Raw genomic sequence first — 19,007 nt, forward strand, 5'->3', positions numbered from 1 at the left:
TTAGAGTCATCCTCTTACAACCTTGACTAAAATCATTTTTAAATGTATTTACATTTTGGCTACTTGTTTCCTACAAAAGAGTCTCTAAGTAATCCTTAGCACTATGACTCTGCAGTTAATGGCCAAACATGACTCGACATTTTTGGTCATTATCTTTTCAGAATATTTTATTTTCATGTCAAAAATACATTGAAGTCATATTAGATCACTTAGGAATGATCTTTGAGACTTTTTCAATTTTTAATAAACTAGTTTGAGTAAATACGGTATACGTTTTCTTCCCAGCTAGTTATGGTATCAAATATGCACTTTATGTTTAAATGTTCACTCACTATACTATCCACAGGAATTCTAATTAGCAGTTTTAGTTGTTGACTAATGTCTGGGCATCATTTGTGATACTTCCTTAGTGTGTGTCAGTAAGTATACATTGGAAATGTTGCTCGGCCTTCAAGCCTCTCTGCAGTGCAAGGCCCAACATGACTCATCATATTTGGTCACACACAGAGATAAGGGTCACATGAGATTCCTTAAGAATGAATTAGAGTATGTTTTTTTACTTTTTGTACATGGTCTCTTGGTTTTGCTTTGCGAGTTGCTGTCAACATGTCCCAGTTGCTGCTGGAAAAGTACTCATTGGCCCTCGAAGTGTCTCCCGCTGGCCCTCTGCCTCCCAGCTCTCTATTGCTCCTCTCAGGAAACCTCCAGGCCCCTGAGAGTCTCTGGCACCTGCCATTCTTCCTGCTCTGAAATAGACCCTCACTGGCACTTATCTGCGTGTGTGTGTGTGTGTGTGTGTGTGTGTGTGTGTGTGTGTGTGTGTGTGTGTGTGTGTGTGTGTGTGTGTGTGTGTGTGTGTGTGTGTGTGTGTGTGTGTGTGTGTGTGTGTGTGTGTGTGTGTGTGCGTGCGTGCGTGCGTGCGTGCGTGCGTGCGTGCGTGCGTGCGTGCGTGCGTGCGTGCGTGCGTGCGTGCGTGCGTGCGTGCGTGCGTGCGTGTTTCTTATCTTGGTAAATTGGTATAGAGCCATGCTGACTGCAGCACATTCCCTGACTTCCTGTGGAGCCCCGGACAGCTGCATATCGATCCATACACTGATGCATCACTTTAGAGGCCTCATACCCGCACGACCACTCACTGGAACCTTTATACAGTCTATGACTGGAACACACACAGACTGTTATTTCAGACAGGCCTCCATTATCAGCTGGAGTCTGTGGCTGGATCGCTGATATCCGGGTATATTATACGAGATTATAAAACAGAAGGCTGACTCTAATCAGAATGAGTGAAAGGGCTGTGCAGAGGATGAATGGAAGTGGGCATGGATGGTGAGATAATGGCTTTGGGAATTACATTTTATAAAATATTTGTAGTAAAATAATCCCTTATACGCACTCGTGGGTGACTTTAGAAATACTATGTATGCAAATTAAAGCCTGATATTTGGAGACAGGTTGCCGGCTAGTTGACCTAGCTTTAAGTACTGTACAGAGCATGAAGAATAGTCAGCGTGTCTGGAATGCCTGCCTTGGATGCATCCCACCGACCTTTTTGAATTCCTTCCCCTCTTTTAAATAGACCAGAGAGCGAGGTATGGACTTCTGACAGTCTTGGATACTGTACACTGTATCCTTGACGATGACCTGTTATGTCTGTAGTAAGTCATAAATGAGTTTGGTTCCACAAGGATACCCATGTAGGGAAAAATCCCTCTGATTGGTTATTACACTCTCATAATAAAGGGTCAAATGTAAGGATTCACTGTGTCTGAATAGCTAGTAAATAATTACACTTTTAAGGGTATGTGCAAAAACATCTAACATGAATGAATCTTTTGTATGTATTTTTGTAACCATTTCCTCCTAAAGTAGATTTTGTAAGTGTTTATTTAGCGGTGGTTGTTGAAAACTGAACAAGCAGTGGTGAAATGTATTTATATATTTATATACACCTGAAATTGGCCCTGATGCATGATGATTAATTTTACTTTTTGTGCATTAGGTATGATGCTATTACTTTTGTACTTTTACTGAAGATTTTAGATGCAGGACTTCTATTTGTATTTCTAATTTAATTCAATGCTCAACCTTTTTTGAGCATCTCTCTGGAATGCTCAGTGTGTGTATGTTTTCACAAATATCTTCAGGGCTGTGAATACAGTTAGAGGATGTGTGGATAGAGGTGAAGAATGGATATTATCCAAATTACCATAGATCAGATTAGTGGACAGGAAGTGTCTCATTCTCCCTCTGTTTTGGCACATTTACCTTCCTTTTCCTGAATATTTTTTGGTCTTCGTATAATCCTTGTCTGTGAACACCCTTGTATCTTAATTTCACTCACTTAACATCACACGTACACATTATATATCCCCAAATTGTATCTTTACTTGTAAACCTCAGAATGTACACAGATGCATTGGTTGTACACAGAATAAGTATGGACCTTCAAGTCTGTGGCAATTTATACCAGTCTGTGTTTGCGCAGTACTACGATCTCAGAGCAATTCACACTTTTTACTAACCTTTAGAATGATGTAAATCCCTCTTGGGATGATATTACGTGTTAGGAGGTAATGGCAAAAGTGCAAAGCTAGAACTCAACTATTGCCCATAATTCAAAGGTATGGGTGAATTTGCTTGCCTCCTAATCGTGAACTCTTTTTTTGATATTATTACAACATTTAACATCTTTGAAAATAATACCTATTATGTTCATTTAGAGACATTCAGTCCGGTTATATAAGACTTGGTTACAGATGAGACAAAATCCCATAGCACGTTTTTGTTTGACTTTTTGTTGACAAGACTTGTAAGTAACATGACTTTTAAAATTCAGTATGTGTAATATTAAATATGGATTAGTTCTTGTGCCAAAGAAAATGTTATTTTGATGTCTTATCTTAACACAGACACAGCATAGTGATGAGAAATATGACTACGTTAATATAACTGTCAGCTGCCCTTTGCCAAAACTGTATTATAACTCGTAGGTGTTGTTTTAATCCCACAGTCAATACAACTGAATAAGGACATGTGTGAGAGCCAGTAGACAGTAGTCTGTGTTTACACACTTGTGACAGACAAAGAGCAGAGCTCTCGGTGCGGTGCATTGGCCAATGATGTATATAATGTTACATTCTTGTTGCAGAATAAATGAAAGCCTCTATTTGTAGTGTGTTGTGTATAATGTATATGGTCCATGTAGCACGAAAACATAATAGATACATGTATTTCCTTTAATGCAAGAGTTGATATTTGTTTTTAAATGACACCTGAATCAATAGTGCTGCTTGGTATTATTCCGCCCCCCTGTGGGGACTTTGAGGAACTACATGTGTGTTTCAATTAGTTTCTTCCGAAGAGCTCTAGTTTCCGGTGGGACGAATTTCAGAGTGACACCAGGCGAATGTCAATAACAAGGTTGGTGTTCGAGTCTTTGGATTCTCAGTGGTTTGTTATCATTAAACTATGGTGGCATGTTAAATATATCTTACGAAATGTATTAGTTGTATCCGATTTTCGTTGAATGAGTAGGCTAGTGGCCTACACATTTAAGTTAGAAATGAATACTTACACCTTGTAGTTCCCAAATAAAGTGTTGGTTACCAATGGTTTAGTTTGGATGTTAGACTGTTCATAGTGTCAGCAGTCAGAGAGAGGACACACATTTTTATTGAATTTCAGTGTTTCTTCTATTTGATTCGGATATATAATATATCAATGCAGCATTTAATTCCTACACTGAACAGTAGGAAACTGCTCTTAATATTTGATTTAAGTGCCAGTCAGTTTTATATAAATATTTGTATGCATTTTTTATTTAATTTATAATGTTTTCCAAGCTTCCATATCTTGTGACAAAAGTACTCCAAATATTGAAACCCATATTTTGTACCATCTGCATTCTGCTTCAGGATGGTTCTCTGTGCTGTGAGGCAGCATCTCCTGCGGGGCAACCGTGGAGTCTGGGCCAGGTAAGGGAGTCTAGTCAGCATTGTTTATTACCACGCAGGTGATGGTAAACAGTGTCACAAATAAAGGAACATTACATCTACCAAGGTGAGAAACATTAAGTCTAATAACCAAAATGCATTTCTCAGGCGCTTGGATTTGTGAAATATCAATCTATAAAAAAGTAATACATCTTTGATTCTGACTCCTGATTACAATGAGTCCAAATCTGAGCTGTTTCAATCCCAGGGTTACACGTTTGTTTGTGTGGCTCTGTACCATGACCCTTCAGGCTGATTTACAAACCGGCACACTGAGGAAGTGTATTTTAAGTATTCATCAGTCACGAGCACTACAAGTATGATTTCCATTAGGCAGTTTTGCATACCATTTCTTTATACTGCAATTACACGTGCACGTTCAGTCTGATTTGAATGAATGTATCATTTAGCTTCAAGCACACATCTGATCATGTAAAGAACAACATTTCCTCTCTTTTTATTCCTGTGTAAGTGATGGATCTACATATAGATTAACTGCAATTGACAGGATATAATTCAACTTTTTGAATGTTGTTCCTATAAGGTTCCTGCAGAGACAGAGCAGGGGCTGTGTGTACTCCAGCGTCCATGGCTTCCAGCTGGAGGAGATCAGAGAGAAGCTGCAGGCCTTTCCTGGAGGCTCCATTGAGCTGCTCACACAGGAGTCTGGCCTCGCTGTGCTAACCATCAACTACCCCTCCCGCATGAATGCCTTCTCCGGTAACATGACAGGGCATTGACACTTCCTCTCAGATTTACTAGTGCACATTTGGATTAAAGTCATTTGCACACAATCATAAACAAATGACATATCATCCCAGTTCAATATTGTCCCCTTTTCTTCCTACCAGGCAGTATGATGGTGGATCTGGAGGAGAGGGTGAGCCAGCTGGAGGGCTGGACAGACGGTAAAGGCCTCATAGTTCAGGGTGCCTCGGGAACCTTCTGCTCTGGATCAGACCTCAACGCTGTCAGGGCCTTATCCGACCCACAGGTAGCCCAGCAACAACATGATTTAAAGCAGTGACTTTAAATATTTTACCTTACGAGTACCCTTTTTTCAAACCATTGATTGAACTGACAACCCCGGACAAAGTGACATATTTTATTAATATTTCACATTATACACAAGACAATTTATATATATTGTATATAATAAATATATACATGACAATTCAAGTATTAAATAACTGATAAGCTGTACAATTAACCCACATTTACCTTTGTACAATGAGCCATTTGGGTTAATTTTGACAATACTATTGAATTTGAATGATTCAGATATGATTTTTTTCTTTTATCTTTAGGAGTTTTTCGTACAAATACTTGCTGTGTCTGTTTATTTCTGCAATGTTTGCCTGTATCTCTGTACTTTTATCTTTATGTCTCATGGATGTAAACTACAGAATGTTTTTTTTCTTCCTTGTAGGATGGGATGAAGATGTGTATGTTTATGCAGAATACTCTTACAAGAATACTCAGGTAAGGACTCTCTTTCTCTAATGTCTTGCAAATGACAATGCCGACTAAATCAGCAGCAACCAGTCTTAGCTTACAAGAGTTGGAGTTTAGCTGTTATGTAATGTCCACTTCAGTACATTTACAGAATAATGTCCTCAGTGCAGGCTGCCTATGATCTCTGTTGCTCTGGTGGAGGGGAGAGCTCTGGGAGGGGGTGCAGAACTCACCACTGCCTGCGATTTCAGGTGAATACGTACATTTATATCAGCGTTTAGATGAACGCTGATAATAATCTAACGTGTGTCTGTCATCTCTTTCATAGGTTAATGGCACCTGGCAGTGTGATCCAGTTTGTACATAAACACATGGGCTTGGTCCCCGGCTGGGGTGGTGCCGCTCGACTTGTCCGCATTGTGGGAAGCCAGAATGCGCTGAAGCTGCTGGGAGGTGCTGTCAAAGTGGATCCAGAACTGGCCTTGCAGATTGGACTGGTGGAGGAAGTCCTGCAGGGGGAAGGGACGGGCACCCCCCTGCAGCGGGCTGAGAACTGGCTCAGTGTCTACACAAAGGGTCCTGCCCCAGTGATCCAGGCTGTGAAGAAGGTGGTGCTGTCAGGGAGAGAGCTCCCCCTGTCTGAGGCTCTGAGGACAGAGAAGGACGTATTTGGGACGGTGTGGGGGGGCCCAGCTAACATGCAGGCTCTGGCCAGTAAGTCCAAACACAGATGAGAGACCGTCAGCTGCTCAGATCAGCCAAGATCTTCAACTGAGACATTTGTGGAAAGCTCTTTACACATCTGAATTGTGTGGAAGAGCACTGTAACTGACTGACCTCAATAAACGATTTAGTTATAAAATGGGGACTCTGGAAATGTAGAGGCACAGAATAAAGGATGAAACTTCATCATTTCAATAAATCAGTTCACTGCATCAAACACTTAGTTAGAGAGTCATTATCACATACTTGAATGGTTGTGAAGTATTTTATTTGTTTCTCTTAATGTGACATTGTAACAACTCATCACAAGAGTAATTTGGTACTGGTACTTGTGGGGGAAACTTCTGAAGCAATTGGAGACAGGACTCAGAGAGACACGAGGAGAGCTGGAGCTTTGATGGCAAACACTGACGGTTTATTTAGGAGCTTCGGCCGGAGAATTCACAAGACATGTCACGGGCCACGATCCAACCACGCGGTTGAGATGCCACAATCAATTCTGAAGAACCCTCCTGTAGCTCCAGGTTTGAACTAGTTCAGAGTGTAATAATCAACATTCTTCAATAGATAGACTAAACAGCTGAGGACACTGAATCACATTTGTTGTCGCTTATGGCTCGGGGTCATCTACACCCCGAGAAGGATGTGTTCCAGGTGTCCCATAACAATTACTATCTCTGACAGAGAGTTGCCCGGTCATAGACTGGTAACAGCAACAAAATGCAGGGCAGCCCCTCATTAAGGGAGATAGCATGCTGCCCAAGGCTGGGCATCTGCGTCAGAGGGTGAAGGAGGACATGCAGAGCATATTATTCCCTGACAGTACTGATATTTGTTGGTGATATTGCAAACATTGTAGTATTTCCAGGTGTAACAACTGAATTAACAGCATAAACAAAAACTCTTTGGTGGTTGCTTGGGGGTTATATGTTCTCTCTACAGCCTTCTTTACAATGAAATATTTGGAAAATCTAGAGTCAGGTGACCTTATAATGTTTTGGTTTCAGTAATACTCTTTATAATGATGCTGTATACAGATGTATTAAACAGTACTGTTTTATATTTTCAGTATGGATGAAAGCAAGGACCTTAAAGATTGTTCCCAATCTTCCAATCCCCTTCTGTGCCAATTAGACAAGCACGTGAACTCCAGGTCGCCTGCAAATGTGATTACGGTGGTGATTAGATCATGGCAGGAAGACAGCATCAGCATGCAGATACTGAAAGGGTATAACAAGCATGAGGCAGCATCTGTCTGCAGGACTGAGAGTAATGCTGCTTTCCTCTTTCCCTCAGGTTTGTAGGTTACTTCAGATTCCTCTGCAGTCAGTGTATCATTGCTCATCCCAGCATTCTCATTCTTTCTATTCTACTGAAAAGCACGTGGGAAGACACTAGGTTTTTTAGAGCACAAGGCTGCAAAAAACATTCAAATGTGCATACTTTTTCTGTCTTCAATTTCTAGTTCATTTGTTTATTTCACATTAAAAAAATGTGCCCGTCCAGTGAAAGGTCAGAGCAGGACCATTCCTGGAGGATGCCAAGCCTTTATCTCCTCCCCCCCCCCAGAGGTCGGGTTTCCTGGCAGACACCCAGCTGAGGCTGATAGCTGCTGTGGTCTGAATGCCTAACACCTACAAGGTGAGTGAGGGGAAAGTCACGAGTTGTATGATATAAAGAATAGCAATTATCTTCAATGACACATAGAGGAGAGGCTGTGCTGCATGGACATCAGTGTCAGCATCTTTCTCCTTCTTACACCTGTTGAGATTTTCTATTTATAGCTAAGTAAGGAAACCACTGTCACTGTACCTCATTCTGCAATATGCAGTTTTGTATCCATCTGTCTTTTAAATGTATTGTTATATGTTATATGATTAATGCATATTAAATATCTCAGCTGTGCATGTAGTAGAAATAATATTTTTTTAACTGTGGAAAAATCTCGAGATGAAAAATAAGTAAAATGTTAGTGCACAATGAGCATTGATAGTCCTACTTATGTAACACTCAATACAATTCTATATTAAATATAAAATGACCAGAACGTGTACTAATAACCAGAGACATGAGCCCAAGATTTATCATTTTAGGGTGATGAAATTACACAATTTATTCTTAAATTACAAATCATGTAACAAAAAAAGTTGCCAAGCGAAGTTACGGACACAAACTTTATTCTTCAGAATGAAAAGGCTAAGACTGAGCTGATGATGTAAGCATGTAAGAAATATAAAAGTAACATACAACTTGAAATCTCTGCAGGATGGCTAATAGCATTAGCATGTTGTTGTTCTCTTACTGCCTCTGACATCGTACAGATTTACAACCATAGGAAACGCAAACAAAACAAGGAACAAATGAAAAACATTTACTCAAACAATGCAAAAAAAAGCAATTCTCATCATCTTGCCAACCAGTAGTGTTTAAATAACTCTCTCTTCAAACATGCACTAATCACAAAACTTTAGAAAAACACCAATTGAGAATACTTTAGTCGGGACAATAAGACTATGAATGAGGCTGCAGAGGCCTCAACAGCTTTAAAAGGAGAACACTGATACTTCACATTAAAATGCCAATTATTTAATCAAATTGGATATATACTTCTATTATGCAAATGTCAAATGATCAAATCAAAGCAAAACCATCAGCAGGTAGTCCGATAATCCTGTGGGCTCCTGAATTAGCACATTTAATGTGACATTTGTCTACCCAAAATGCATAACAGTAAACTACTTCTTCCTTTCCTTTTTTTTTTTATCTGGAAAAGCAACCTCAAGATTTTCTTCCACAATGACATACTTTCAAAAGTTAGTTTAAATTTCAGAATAGTTAAGGAAAGGCATTGATGATCAGTTAAATCTGAAGTAAGGGAGTTGTGTAGGGAACAAGTAATCAAGGATTTCATAATTTGCAGGAGTGTTCAGATGACTTGAGCTCTAAGAAGCCCATCGGCGTGCTATGTTAGCTGAGAGAGTTAAAGTGAAGTTGATTAGAATGCGACTGTTCATGATAATGATAAAGACACAGTTCCGTTTCCAGAGTAACTACCCCATTATGCTTTCACCCTTGAATGTCACAGATCTGGCTAAGAATTCCCAGCAACCTTCTGGGTATTGGGATAATCCATTTCAACACAATATCTAGGATAGGCAAGTCAGGTTTAAGTTTTAGCCTCCACTTTTCTGGATTTTAAAATGAACACTGTATCTGCCTGCAACCAAATGGCCAAAAGTGACCCACAGTTGGTGTGTTACCTCACATCATGCGCTGGATAAAGACAGTTATGAGAGGTCCCGGCTCTTATCAACATGCTGTGTGTATCTGACTCATTACCAAGCTGTACCTCTTGTTTCTGTACTAAAACGTTAAACCCAACATTATTTATACTGGCTGGGGTTTTATTGACTGCCAAATCATACAGACACATGTGAGCCTTGTGAGCCAAAAAGAGGCACCAAATTTGATTGTTAAAATGTGGTTGTTTACCTAAAAACATGGGAGTATGTTAGGCCTAATCTCTCTTTTACTGAGCAATCTATCCACATCTGATCCGTGACAGCATACAGCGAGGAATAAATTAATGAAATGGAACATGGCCATTTGGTGGTGATGGTATCATGGCGGACTTCACACTTCAGTCACTGTACACTGGCCGTCAGGCATTCTGGACCTCCCACTGCTACTGGATGAAGAAGGGGGAGAGGCGGACTCAGCGCCTGGAGGGGCTCTGTTCTCTGGATTCAGTCTTTGCCTCCGTGGCCGATCCTCCCAGGGCTCCACCCGCTCTCCATCTCCCCCACCCTCTTCCTCATCCTCCTCTTCCTCCTCATCGTCGCTCCAGTCTCCAGAGCCAGACTCGTCCACGGATGTGAGAGGGTCAGAGGACCTGGAGGGCGAGGCCTCCTCTTCCTCGTCTTCTTCCTCTCCTTCCCCTGTCTCAGACCGCTCATTGGAGGGTGTGGGCCTGGGGCTGACTTGCAGCTGGGAGAGAGCATCCTCCAGGGTGGGGCTGCTGCTGCTGCTGACGGGCTGACCACCGAGGGAGGTGGGGGGTCTGGCTGTAGCAATGGAGGGGATACCTGTGACCTGCTGCTGTGTACCAGCCAATGTGGTATCAGCCCCATCCGCAGAGTGTTCACGACCGGCTGCCCCTATAGCCCCAGCGACAGCCTCAGTGTCCAAACGCAGGCCCGCCACTCCCTTCTTGGGGATATCCAAAACGTCCCTCTTTATCTTGCGTCTACGACCATGCTCATTGCGTCTGTACTGCACCATGTTCTCCAAGTCGGCTACGTACAAAAAGCCAGCAATCAGCATTTCAGCTGTTTTCTTGCCCTTAGAGAAAGCGTCCTCCAGCTCGCGGCTGGTTCGCTCGTCATACTGCCACCAACCATTACGGCCTTCATAATACCAGGCGTGATCACTTGCTGCCCCGGCCCGACCTCCTGCTGATGCTTTCAGCTCCTCCGGAGACAGAAGTGTTGGCCTTTCCAGGAAGTCATCGGGTACCTCCTGTCTGCAGAGGGCACAGCGTTTGCTCTGCCAGGATGCTCCCTTCACACACAGGAAACAGAAGACGTGATGGCATGGTAGCTGGACTGGGTGGACGCAGCTCTGAAGACAGATGGCACACTCCGGTACCGAAAGTGCAGGAGATGAGTTGCTGGAGCCGGCGCATGACGATTCAGCACTGTTCCCACTTCCTCCACCACTGCTGCTGCCTTTCTTACTGGATGGAAGCGAGCTAACAGAGTGGTCTACCTCCCCACAACTAGCCATCCTTAGGAAGTACTGAGGAAAGAGGACAATATATTATTGGGCCTGGATTATCATATTATCCTATATTGGTTTAAAAAATAAATTAAAAAAATCAGTATTTCAAAATGATTATTAATGTAGTTTTAAGATAACAAGTCCTATAGAGATACATTACTGGCAATAAACACTTTTATGCACATTTAACATTGAATTGCATCTTTCTTTAACTTTAAAGTAAACAGTCCCGAGATAAAGTCCAATTTAGAATCATGAATATCCAAAGATAGTAGATACCAAAGTCTATGCCTTCTGTAATATAAAACAAGGCTGGTATTTGATACTTACTGGAAATACCCTTAATGCTGATGTATCATTAGGAGAGCTGTTGGACCTTCACGTTTGCCACTGCCTAAAGGAAAGGAGAAGTGTGTACAAAATATATTTGATTTTCAACTGTTCTGAAGATAAAAACAATTATGATACACATAATATCAAGTTTTTCTTTACGTAAGCGTCATTATGACCAAAAACTGCACTTCTAACGTAATGTTAAAACGGATTAGCAACAAATAACTACGTTAATTCACTCAGCTATGACTGAAATGTTGGGGTTAACTTAAGTCTGTTGAACAAAGGGCTGCTCTGTTAACCGTGACAACAAACACTGAATTGTGTCAGCTAGCCGTTTGAGCTAACGCAGTTGGTTCATGACAGCTTACGATACTCGAGTAAAATCAACAGCCAACGATCTAACATCCACACTAAAAGATGACAGTATAAAACCACACTTATTTAGTTATGCTTACGTTATGTACATTAAGTAAGCCGTTCGTTGTCACCGTTACGAAAGTCCAAACTCAGTCAAACAGTACAGAGGGATTTTCTCGACTAGCAAAGCTACCATAACAATAAGACCTGTTGTAGCTATCGCTGGCTAGGCTTATAGCTGTGACTCCAGCAAATAGACGGAGTTCATCTGACGGTGCTAGCTTATTTTAGAAGGGCGGCACAAACATTAAGGGTAAGCATTTCCTCACGAAGAGACAATAAAACGACTACGCAGAAAACATACCGTTAAATGCTGCTGTGTTGGTCTGGTGTGCGGTTACAATTCGGGTAACGACACAATTTTCTAAAGCTAATCTACCGACATCCAATGTTAACTGGCTTTGTTTTCCTCCGAAAAAGGAGATGAGATAAAGACCACGACGTAACAGTACGTGCTGACGTACTGTGACGTAGAATGGTACGACCCTTATATTCTACGCATGACAGTTTGCTGTGCTTCCTGTTCACTCGTGGCTAGAGGACGTTGGTGTCACACAGAAGAAGGGCTCGCCAAGTATTTTTATTTTCCACCAAAGTAAGCAGAGAACTAACAAACAATATGTTTGCCCGTGCTGTGAGACCTACCGTGAGCCTGGCTCGGAGCCTTTCTACCTCTACGCAGAACAACGCCAAGGTTGCGGTGCTGGGGGCGTCCGGAGGCATAGGCCAGCCACTCTCTCTGCTGCTGAAGAACAGCCCCTTGGTGAGCCACCTCTCTCTGTTTGATATTGCCCATACCCCCGGCGTTGCCGCAGATCTCAGCCACATCGAGACAAGGGCCAATGTGACCGGCCACATGGGCCCCGATCAGCTGGATGCTGCTCTTCAAGGCTGCGACGTCGTGGTCATCCCCGCCGGTGTGCCCAGAAAACCCGGCATGACCCGTGATGATCTCTTCAACACCAACGCCACCATTGTAGCCACCTTGGCCGATGCCTGTGCCCGCAACTGCCCCGAGGCTATGATCTGCATTATTGCTAACCCTGTCAACTCCACCATCCCCATTGCATCAGAGGTCATGAAGAAATATGGAGTTTACAACCCCAACAGAATGTTTGGTGTCACAACCTTGGACATTGTCAGAGCCAACGCCTTCGTGGCAGAGCTCAAAGGTCTTGACCCAGCTCGTGTCAACGTGCCAGTCATTGGAGGTCATGCTGGGAAGACGATCATTCCCCTCATCTCCCAGTGCACACCAAAGGTCGAGTTCCCTGCTGACCAGCTCGCTGCTCTGACAGCCAGGATCCAGGAGGCTGGCACTGAGGTGGTGAAGGCCAAGGCTGGAGCCGGTTCTGCTACCCTGTCCATGGCTTATGCTGGAGCCCGCTTCACCTTCTCCGTCCTGGACGCCATGAATGGAAAGGAGGGTGTGGTGGAATGTGGGTATGTCAGGTCTGAGGAGACAGAGTGCAAGTACTTCTCCACACCTCTTCTTCTGGGGAAGAGCGGCATCGAGAAGAACCTTGGACTGGGCAAGCTGACCGCCTTCGAGGAGCAGCTGGTCGTTCAAGCCATGACTGAGCTGAAGGCTTCTATCAAGAAGGGCGAGGATTTCGTGGCTAACATGAAGTGAACAGGGAGCATTATATTGTAAAAAAAAAAAAAAAGCAGCAGTTGTGATTGATAATTTGTTCCATCCTACCTAAAGCCATCTGGGTAAAACTGAAAATCACAGTGTTTCCCCTTTTTGTTTTCGTTTTGACAGTAGAATTTTTCTTGATTCAGCAATCCTGGTGTTAACCAAGGTCCAATGTATCATTTTCTCTTACCTTCTTAAACATGGCTTTCTTGCACTATGATTATTGTCCGTGAATTACCTATATTTAGCAAATGTGAAATTTTAACGAAAATTCATGTATTTCCATGTACAGCCTGTATTAATGGGGATTTCTCTGCATAAGGAATGAGGAGGAAATACTGTCATCATGCCTGTTGATGCTACTGGATGTTACTGATGAACAAAATACTCACTCCATAAATAAAGTTTAAGCTTAGCTTTAAAAAATGATTCCTTGTTTTTGTTTAACAATAGTATTTGGCTTTACATTGTACAACTGAAAGGCCGACCTTAATTTTGCTTAGTTTTCATGACACACACTCCGTCTAGGTGCTGAAATACTTAAGATATGTGTTCAAATGCACTAATTTACTTAATAAAAATGTATTAATTTAAACTAACTGAACACTAGAATCATTTAAATGGAAAATATGTATCTTGATATAAATGAACTACATGATGGTAGTTTTCAGAAAATAGGAGGCCTATAGTCCCTGCAAAATAATCATTATTGTGAACTTTTGTATTGGTTATAAGTCCTGCATGAAGCCGTATTCACAATATGTGCATAAGAAACACCAAATGGATTCTAGAACAGTAAAGTGTAAAATGGGGAAGCTTCCCACTGCAATGGACAAAACCTTATTTCTTGTTAGCTGTATACATATTTCCTCTGGCAGATGTCGCTGTCTAAAGCAAGTCTTCAGGTGTGACAGTATGTAACACTGCTAAAGCTTTCACACGAAAGAGCTAAATATAGCTGCATACGGAGTTCCCTTTGCATTTAGTCTGAGGGTTTAAAGCAACCTTAAGTGGATTGCACAAGAAGGAAGAACACCGGTACAAACCCATTATAGTTTTATTTGACATACAGGTGCTTTCGGTTCCTAGTCAAGGAGCTTTACTGAGAGCACATATTGGATTTACACAAAAAGAAAAACCAATGGTAGATAAGATTGATCACTTATTTACAAGCTTGATGTTAATGTTTTTATTTTTTATTTATTGACTTTGGTTCACAGCATGCAGGACCTCCTACATCTGACATTTGTTGTGATTATGAAGATGTCACAAGATGGCAATTGCAAACACACTTTTATTTTTTTCTTTACAAATTCTGCACCAAATAAAATAAAGTAAAGAGATCTAAAGAACAGGAACAACAATAATAAACAATTGCTCTACATAATGTTGCAAAATCTACATTCAAAAACCATGACGCGCAATGTTGTACCAGGGCCCCATTAAATAACCATATCAACAAGCACATAGTATAACGTCTTAGTCTCTCTGTTCATCTGTCTTTCTGTCCACCAGTCCTCCACAGTCACAGACATTTCTCACTTCGTCTCAGCAGTCTCTCCTGCACCTTTCATCAGACACTCTCAGTGGTGGAAGTGAAGGAGTAGTAGCGGCTACAGGGTAGAAAAAATGACTTCTTAAAGTCCATCGTGGCCCCTAGCCTTGTGGCTGAATGTGCCCCATCCCGCTTGTGCATAAACATTATATTCAAATCATACAGGTAGCAGCAACACCCCTGCAGAGAGGGGTCGAGGGGGGTTAACAGTGGGTGAGGATGAGGGAGTTTTGGAGAAGTTAGAAGTGGAGGATGACAGGAGGAGGTTGGGAGGGCGCTAGACTTTGTCTGTCCATCGCACTACTGTACGAGTCCAACTGCAGGCGTAACTGGGTCTGTTTCATGGCCTCGTCGACGCCTGTGCTCCGTTTTGTTCCTGATATCAGAGTCCTCACGTTCACCTGTCTCCCTCTCACGCTCCCTTTCTATTTTTCTCTCCCGTCGCCCCCCTGGGGTCTCCTTATCTTTACGGTTGTTGCGATTCCTCCGTTCTTTTCGCTCATTCTTCCTCCTTTCACCTGGGAGATAAAGAACATAAAAAAACAACATTTTAGTAAAGCAGATTCCCTTATCAGTATTCAGTTCATTAATGTTTTACGGAATCTTTTCCTACTAAAAATGAATTCATAAAGAATGTTGGAAAAAAACCTTGTAAAATAGGGTTAGGGTTAGGGTCAAACCATACCGGTTGTTTTACATTTGCCACTTTCAAATTCAGTCTTGTAACATTCAGGCCCAATGTCTGAAGCCCAGTTCTATTTTGAAAACATTTGTATTATGCTGTGGCTAAAAATAGCAAAGCTTTAACCTTTAAGCTCAACCTAGCTTACTGCTGTTGATTTTTGTCAGACAAACACTAGTAATTGGGTTTCAGAGACTTAGTTGATCCTTGCATCAGAATCCAAGTTATGAAAACCACCATATATGTATAAAAAAGTAGCAAGACTTAGGTGAGAGTGAACTACAAACAAATATCAGTCTGCAACACTAGTTACTGCAGTGCTCTGTTTTCACCACTAGATGCCAGTCTTTATCCACAGACTGCAGCCCCCTGCCTGTGATGAGCAGCCCTTTGTCCAAAATAGAAAACCTTTAAATAAACCCCCCAATCTATCTGCTCTTGCAACACCATCTCATAAACAAAACGGAGAGTTTTGGAATGCTGAAGGTTTATCTCTGCTCGAGCTACAGTTATTAATGATAATAACAAGATCCAGCCCCAGGGAGGTTGGAGACAGGACCTGCAAGTGAAAAGCAGAGGAGGCCCTTTCCTGTTGTTGCACTGCTGCTGTTCATGTGTGAGTGGAACGGAGCAGCACAGCCTGCTTGGCTGTTTGGCCGGCCTGTTGGGGATTGTGAAACTGCTGAAGTCGGCAGTAGGCACAGACAGGGAGGGAGAGGGACAGGGAGAGAGAGAAAGACAGATAAAGGGAGGGAGAGAAAGAGATCTCTCTCTGTCTCTCTACTGTTTGGCCCCTATACGTTCATCCTCTCCCTCACTGTCAGTCCATTAATCAAGCCGGGCTCTGGGTGAACCATGGTGCGTATCTGACCCACACATTCTCTACCTGCCCAGTGCCCACTGTGTTTAACCTCTAAAGAGGATTGCATAATGTGAACGTGGTTCAATTGCAAGACAGTGAGAGTAAGTAAAAAGTAATTCAAGCTAGATGGATGCATGGATGGATGGATGGATGGATGGACGGACGGATGGATTAATCTGGTGCATTGACTCATACAGGGTCTGCCCTCCGTCCTCTATAAACACAGGAAGTCCCCTTCGCTCTCATTGTTTTCTCTGTCCTGACACCATTTACAACTATTTACAAGTTCAGTGGATTAGTCATTCTGTAGCCCCTGTGCTTTTGTCGAGCCAGAGGAGAAACCTAATCCATGCCAGTGTTGAGATGATTAGGAGAGTGTTTATCAAACCCAACCTGCGTTTGGTTAGTTGGAACATTTTCTGATGGCCGCTTTGTAAACTGTGTAATGACATGTGTGTAATGGTCTCAAAATGAGACACCTTTAGAGGTTTTGAAACATTTTCAACACACATTTAGTACATTCTTCAAAAGCCATGTTTTAATGAATAAGGTCTGACTGGCAGTGTTTGAAAGGTTGGCTTTGGGGACAAAACATGGACATCTCCTATAACTAAACCCTGGAACCTGTACCAGCAGTGAAACAGCTTCAGTAAAAAGAGAGAAAGGCTCTTAGGAGAGCATTGAGGACATCACAAGGATTAAGTCCTGTTTTGGCCGAACAATATGCTGTAAGAATCCAAAAGCACTTCACACATACAGATTTGTTTTTTGAATATTCAACATATTCATGGCCAGTAGGTTTTTACCCTCAAATAATTGTAATTGTTTATTCATTTTGTAACGTATCACTTACTCTTATGGTAATGTAGGCAATGCATTTTAGGACATTACATCTGCACATTATGTTAACTGTGTGATGAAAGGTCATTCAGTTTGGAGGAGATGCATTGCTACTGCAAAGTGGTACCAAACTAAATATGTGATTCTTCAAGTAATATTATTGTGTTTGGGATATTACTTTGAAGTGCTGACATCCATCATACTCATGAAACTTTACAGTTGTGTAATTGAGATCAAAATTAAGGTTGAGTACAAAAATGGCCGTTGTTCCGAGCAAGGTAGACAACGTTGCAATGGTCTCTAGTTTGTCATATTTTAGCCAAGCATGGTTCAGTCCAAAACAACAGTCGACCATCACACAGTTATTGCTGTAACTGTTTCTTTGCTACCTTCCTAATATCTCCACTAACATCCTGGAAAAGAAAAGTCCCCTAATAACATCAAATGTTCTGTTTGTGTTCTAAATACAAAAACAGAGATATAATAAGTGAGTTTTGAAAGGAAGATGATAAATAGACATATTTCTAAAACGAAAAACTACTCCTTTAATTTAGTTTCAGTTGTTACTATTAACAACCCTTTAACCCTTGAAGACTGTCTATTTTGTTGTCTGGCAAAAGCTCATAAAAGTGACCAAAAATAAACAACACAAATAATGGGTATATATGCTCCGCTTAAGATTTTAGGATTTTTACCAAGACAAAAGACATTGCAAATCATGTATTATGACCAATAGGTCAACATATAATTACTGCGATCAGTACACAGATGAAAAATATTTTTCATCTTTACAAGTGGAAAACATTTTGCTAAAATGTTTTGTTAAGGAAGGGAAATGTATACAGAAATGTGTTCTCTTTTTCACGTTTCTCCCTAGTAAGCTGCACAGTGTAAACACAGCCTCAAGTGGGACCTGCTGAATTGTATTTGGCTGTAATGTGACTGCTGGATATCTGTTGCAATGTATTAATAAAGGACAGGAGTCAGTAAACTGTACTGAGAGCGCAAAGAGGGGCTTCACTGGGTGGGACACTGCACGCTGTGTGTGTGTTTGTGTGTTTGTGTGTTTGTGTGTGTGTGTGTGTGTGTGTGTGTGTGTGTGTGTGTGTGTGTGTGTGTGTGTGTGTGTGTGTGTGTGTGTGTGTGTGTGTGTGTGTGTGTGTGTGTGTGTGTGTGTGTGTGTGTGTGTGTTTGTGTGCGTGTGTGTGCAGTGAAAGAGACATGGAGAGAGAAAGAGAGCAGTAGAAGAGATGAATGACAATCCAGTGAGAGTATTAAACGAACAATGTGAGTGTAGGAAATCAAATTAGAGAGCGGATGGGCATGGAGGGTAAGGGGAAGTGTGTGTGTGCACGTGTGTGTGCGGTTGGAGGAGCACTGTGTGTTTTAGTGTGGCATATCCTCCGTGGCAGGCGTGCTGTCGTCCGGGGAGCTTTTGGCGGGAGCCAGGCTGGGATTAAAGGCTATGGGCTGTCCCACAAGTGGAATGCCTGCCGCATGGCCGCATGGCCGCCAGGATCTCATGGGGGTGGGAGGGGGGCTTTTTGCCAGTGAGTGTGTGTGTCTGACCCCCCAATACTGACTTGCTTTCTTGCCTCACTGTATATATCTGTATGTGTAATAGGTCTGTGGGAGTTAAAGGGGGCTAAGGTTTGCAGAGGGCACGCACTCTATTCAGCCACAGAGATAGAGAGGGGAACAGCAGGGCGATCTAAGCACAAATT

The 19,007-nt window shown here is 42.1% G+C and overlaps 4 protein-coding genes across 6 annotated transcripts in view; 2 read left to right on the forward strand and 2 right to left on the reverse strand.

The window, feature by feature from the left end:
* Nucleotides 1–3,360: 3,360 nt before the first annotated feature.
* Nucleotides 3,361–6,390, forward strand: echdc1 (enoyl CoA hydratase domain containing 1; the record flags this gene model as incomplete). 2 transcript variants are annotated; one of them, XM_079640768.1, is made up of 7 exons in its annotated part: nucleotides 3,361–3,423; nucleotides 3,918–3,977; nucleotides 4,540–4,715; nucleotides 4,847–4,989; nucleotides 5,425–5,477; nucleotides 5,621–5,701; nucleotides 5,779–6,390. In XM_079640768.1, the coding sequence occupies 7 exons, from the start codon at nucleotides 3,410–3,412 to the stop codon at nucleotides 6,182–6,184; spliced, it is 933 nt and encodes a 310-aa protein (XP_079496894.1). In that variant the 3' UTR covers nucleotides 6,185–6,390. The 2 variants fall into 2 exon arrangements, with proteins under 2 accessions (XP_079496894.1, XP_079496893.1); XM_079640767.1 differs by having other exon boundaries at nucleotides 3,410–3,453.
* Nucleotides 6,391–8,333: 1,943 nt separating this feature from the next.
* Nucleotides 8,334–12,152, reverse strand: LOC307046546 (E3 ubiquitin-protein ligase rnf146-like). 2 transcript variants are annotated; one of them, XM_079692940.1, is made up of 3 exons: nucleotides 12,010–12,152; nucleotides 11,283–11,346; nucleotides 8,334–10,970 (listed from the first exon to the last, which is right to left on the reverse strand). In XM_079692940.1, the coding sequence occupies exon 3, from the start codon at nucleotides 10,956–10,958 to the stop codon at nucleotides 9,807–9,809; it is 1,152 nt and encodes a 383-aa protein (XP_079549066.1). In that variant the 5' UTR covers nucleotides 10,959–10,970; nucleotides 11,283–11,346; nucleotides 12,010–12,152; the 3' UTR covers nucleotides 8,334–9,806. The 2 variants fall into 2 exon arrangements, with proteins under 2 accessions (XP_079549066.1, XP_079549067.1); XM_079692941.1 differs by lacking the exon at nucleotides 12,010–12,152 and adding an exon at nucleotides 11,744–11,968.
* A 48-nt stretch (nucleotides 12,153–12,200) lies between these two features.
* mdh2 (malate dehydrogenase 2, NAD (mitochondrial)) lies at nucleotides 12,201–13,770 on the forward strand. Its single transcript, XM_079692942.1, has one exon. It carries the CDS (start codon nucleotides 12,325–12,327, stop codon nucleotides 13,336–13,338), a length of 1,014 nt encoding a protein of 337 aa, XP_079549068.1. The 5' UTR covers nucleotides 12,201–12,324; the 3' UTR covers nucleotides 13,339–13,770.
* Nucleotides 13,771–14,518: 748 nt separating this feature from the next.
* Nucleotides 14,519–19,007, reverse strand: part of rspo3 (R-spondin 3) — a 13,782-nt gene continuing 9,293 nt past the window's right edge. The window contains exon 6 of the mRNA XM_079641295.1: nucleotides 14,519–15,417. Coding sequence (XP_079497421.1) covers nucleotides 15,200–15,417 — 218 coding nt within the window. The 3' untranslated portion in view covers nucleotides 14,519–15,199. The remainder of the gene's footprint in view (nucleotides 15,418–19,007) is intronic.

The sequence above is a fragment of the Notothenia rossii genome (genome assembly GCF_949606895.1).
Source record: "Notothenia rossii genome assembly, chromosome: 7".
NCBI lineage: Eukaryota > Metazoa > Chordata > Actinopteri > Perciformes > Nototheniidae > Notothenia > Notothenia rossii.